The sequence below is a fragment of the Apis dorsata genome, unplaced genomic scaffold (genome assembly GCF_000469605.1).
Source record: "Apis dorsata unplaced genomic scaffold, Apis dorsata 1.3 scaffold_683, whole genome shotgun sequence".
In the NCBI taxonomy this organism is placed as follows: Eukaryota; Metazoa; Arthropoda; class Insecta; order Hymenoptera; family Apidae; genus Apis; species Apis dorsata.
Genome location: NW_006263864.1, coordinates 560,119 through 564,348, shown reverse-complemented (window position 1 = coordinate 564,348; position 4,230 = coordinate 560,119). Strand labels below are relative to the sequence as shown.

Here is a 4,230-nt window from a genome sequence, read left to right as displayed (position 1 = left end):
GGGTAAACAGGCACGAGTGGGGCGGAAACGGGTCAGGGGGAGTATAATCCCCCTGCATTGTGTCACGAGTGTCTCGAGTAAAAGTTGTTTGCTTTAAAAGGGAAACATCGCGCGAGGCCGTTTCCTTTTGTTTGCCGAGGGAACCCGGCTACCTTGGATACTTTAATCCGATATAAACGATCCCCTCTCTTTCTCTCTCTTTTTTCTGCCGTTTCTTCTCTTCTTTCTTCTGCCGCGGAACTATTTCCGTTACGAATAATCTTCTGCCTCGAATCGAAGTCGTTTACGCGATCCCACGGTTATCAGGTACGGCGTCCAATTGATCCTGGAGGACAGGCCGAAGGAGGTGAAGGAGTACACGCCGGCGGTGCTGGTGATCGTGTTCTTCGGCGTGTTGGCCGGCGCCCAGAACATGGGCCTCACGTCCCCTCATCTCGAGGCTTTCGCCGTGGCGCGGGGCTCGGCCGCGGCCATTTTCCAAGTGCTCGATCGGGTGCCCACGATCGACAGTTTGAGCAAGGAGGGACAGAAGCTTCCGACCGTGACCGGCGAGATCGAGTTCAAGAACGTGCACTTTCAGTATCCGGCTAGAAAAGACGTGAAGGTGTTGCAAGGATTGAATCTGACCATCAATCGGGGCGAGACCGTGGCCCTCGTCGGAGGATCAGGCTGCGGCAAGTCTACTTGCCTCCAATTGATCCAACGACTCTACGATCCTCACAAGGGACAGGTGAGCGAAAGAAAGAAAAAAATAAATAAAAAGAAAAATTATAATCGAACAAATCTTTTTTCCTCCTTCCATCGCAACTCGATGAATTTATAACTCGTTGGAATTATTATTGTAACGTTGCTTTAAAAAGTTGGAGGGCTGTTGTCGATTCGAAAAACTATAACGAGCCCGCTAGCCTCGCCCCTGTATCACAATTAAACGATAATAACGATAATTCTTGTATTAAATCGCGCGATTTAATCTCGCGTTCATTATGAATTTTCCATTCCGCGAAATCTCGCGTTTCCAATTTGTTTATCTTTAGGCGAGGGGAAGAGAGTAAATTTATTAAAACGCGCGCATTCTTTTTTCTCCACTCCTTTTTCTAGATTTCGAAATCGCTCCCGACCTTAATTCCTCGAAATCTTTCCAATATCGCATAATTTTCTTCGCATCTCGCACCGATTCTCCCCGCTTGGAAGCTCGTTCGCGAACTTCCGGTCGAAAATTTTACGCAAAGGAATATACTTTCGTAAGTGAAATTCGAACAGGATTAAATTCTAGAGAATTTATTTATCGCGCTCGCAAGTTAACGATATATCCGCGAATATTCCATTGCGTTACATTTGTATTCGCGAACGCGTGCGGGGCAATAGGAATTTTACGGAACAAGTTTGAAGCGTTTCCACGCGGGGTGGAAAACAGTGGCGGCGCACCAACAGTTTTCCAAGTAGTAAAAGTTTTACGGTTTTCTGCATCCATCGCAGTTCCACCCTCCCCCTCGCTGAAAATATTACGCCGTATATTTGGCGCAATACCGATTTCGAGCCCTTCGACCCCTTTCCTCGTTCCATTCGCGAAATTTGCCACCGACAAAGGCCAGTTCTTTCGCTTAATATAATGCCTAATGCTCGAGCAAACGGCGGACGAACGATCCTTCTTGTTCTTCCCCCTCCCATCTTCCTCCTTTCCTTCTCTCGCGGAATTCGCGAAAAGGAGAATTCTGAGCAGGAATTTTGTCGGAACAGGTTCTGCTGGACGGCGTGGACGTGTCGAAGCTGAACGTGCAGTGGCTACGCTCGCACATAGGCGTGGTCGGGCAGGAGCCGGTGCTCTTTGACACGACGATACGGGAGAATATCCGGTACGGAAATGACAGCATTACCGAGGAGGAGATGATCAAAGCGGCGAAGGAAGCGAACGCCCACGACTTCATCAGCAAACTGCCCGAGGTGAGNTTCCGACTTCTTCCTCCGATTCTTCCTCCATTTCGGATCGGCTTGGCCTTGACTCCTCATCGACTGGGGAGAGGAGAGCGGCCGATTAAAATCGACCGTTGAACTCGGTGGAATTTTCATCTCACGGATAATCGGCGGATAATCTCTCGACGCCGGGACAAGGTTATTTAGGGGGATTCGATCGCGTGTAATACACAGTGTTGACCACCGGATGTTGGATATCCAGCTGGTCGCGCAACGCGTTAACAATAGTCTCAGGTGCGAGGGACGGAACACGCGTGCAAACAGACGATAAAACACCCGTTTAAACCCGTGGCCGGGGCAAATAACAGTATTCCAGATTACGGGCCGCGTCAACCGATTAGGCGTTTATTACCGAATTATCGGTAGGCGAACTCCTCCCTTCCACCCACGGTTCTCGCATCGCGGTTGCTGCGCCCTCGCTGCGTGCAGGAGGAGGAGGGCGACGCGTGTTTGGCTTTCGTCCGTCGTGTCCCATCGTGACGCGTTTAGCACGCGTAACGATCCGCGGGAACAAGTGGACCAGACATTTTCCAGTTTATGGGAGGGCGCCGTGCAGTTTATTTTACGGATCGACGCGCCGCGATCGTGCGCGGGAAATTTTATACGGGAGGGGTGGTATCGTTTCGCGTATATCCGTTGATACCGACGAAACAACGTGAATTATACCGGAGGATATTGGATTTTTTTTATTATTACAGAAAATATCGGTGATACGAGTGGCAAGGAAAATTCGTCACGTTGAGAGAGAAAAATCGCGATCTAAGATTTTATCGATTCGGAGAGGCACGAATATTACGTGGTGATGGCAAAGTGCTGCGCCTCGTAAATTTATTAAATCTCAACGCGCCGCGTATATGTGGACGCGTCACGTCGTACTTCCGTTAATGAAATAATCGTTGTTTGAAACCGCAGCGGAGACCGCGCGATGGCCTCTTCCTACGAGCACGGTAATCGAACGGGCAAATGGGTCGCGGACGTCCGCCTCCCTCGAATAATTATCGGCGGAAACGTGACCGTGGCCGAAAATCGCGCTCCTTCGATTCCCATTAAATTCCCTCCTCTCGATCGCGAGAGGATCCCCCTCGTTTCAATTAAAATTCGGGGAGAATTCGCCTATAACAAGGGGCGGCGTCGCACCATCCCCACATTTGATCGAGAGTTTTCCGTTCCAGGCGTACGACAGCCCCGTGGGAGAGAGGGGGTCGCAAATGTCAGGCGGGCAGAAGCAGAGGATCGCTATAGCTCGTGCCCTGGTCAGACGACCGGCTATACTTTTACTGGACGAAGCTACCTCCGCGTTGGATCTCCACAGCGAAGCCACGGTGCAGAGAGCTTTGGACGCGGCCTCGAAGGGAAGGACGACGATCGTCGTCACTCACAGACTGTCCACGATCACCAACGCCGATAGGATAGTGTTTATAAAGGACGGCCAGGTGGTGGAGCAGGGCACCCACGAGGAATTGCTCGCCCTCGGCAAGCATTACTACGGATTGGTGTCCGCCGACGCGAGCGCCACCGCCAGAGGTAATTACACGTACTCGGATCCGAGCGTATGAAGAGGTGCTTTTTCTCCACTCTGTAAGAGTAGAATCGAAGGGAAAATGAAAAGAGAAAAAGAGCCATCTCTCCTCGAGAGATTAGATTTACTCGAGTGGAGTTAAATTTAAAGTTTTAGTTTAGAGTTTTTGCTTCCCCCGCTTCAAAAGCAAACGAGCAATTTCGATCGAATTTTCAGCGAAAGCGACGGCGTCGGCCGCGAAGACGGTCACCGCGGCTATACCGAAGCAGAAGCCACCGTTGAAGAGACAATTCTCCACTCTGTCTATGCACTCCCATCGATTGTCGTTGGCCGGCGCATCCGAGACCTCGGCCAATCAATTGGAGGAGCACGAGAAACCGTACGACGCGCCCATGATGAGGATATTCGGGCTCAATAAACCGGAATGGCCGTACAATATCATCGGTAACGATCGACACCGTTGAGCGAATTCGCATCGCGAAACCGATTTTATCGTTTTCACTTCGTCGATAAAATCCTTTCGCGATTTCGTCGCCTGTGAAAAAAAGGGGAAAAAAAGAAAAAAAAGAAAACAAATTACGTTCGACAGGGTGTCTGGCGGCGGCGATGGTGGGCGCCTCGTTCCCAGCGTTCGCCGTCCTCTTCGGCGAGGTGTACTACGTGTTGGGTCTTCAAGACGACGAGGAAGTACGCCGCGAAACCGTCAACTTCTCCATTCTGTTCCTGGTGGTCGGAGTGGT

General features: G+C 50.7%; 1 protein-coding gene across 1 annotated transcript in view; it reads left to right on the top strand.

The window, feature by feature from the left end:
- Nucleotides 1-4,230, top strand: part of LOC102673741 (multidrug resistance protein homolog 49) — a gene marked incomplete at its 3' end in the record, with an annotated part of 47,045 nt that overhangs the window by 36,748 nt on the left and 6,067 nt on the right. Inside the window, exons 10-14 of the mRNA XM_031513629.1 lie at nucleotides 307-730; nucleotides 1,738-1,941; nucleotides 3,144-3,495; nucleotides 3,707-3,934; nucleotides 4,080-4,230. The exon at nucleotides 4,080-4,230 is cut by the window's right edge and continues 805 nt beyond it. Of these exons, the coding sequence (XP_031369489.1) occupies nucleotides 307-730; nucleotides 1,738-1,941; nucleotides 3,144-3,495; nucleotides 3,707-3,934; nucleotides 4,080-4,230 (1,359 nt within the window). The remainder of the gene's footprint in view (nucleotides 1-306; nucleotides 731-1,737; nucleotides 1,942-3,143; nucleotides 3,496-3,706; nucleotides 3,935-4,079) is intronic.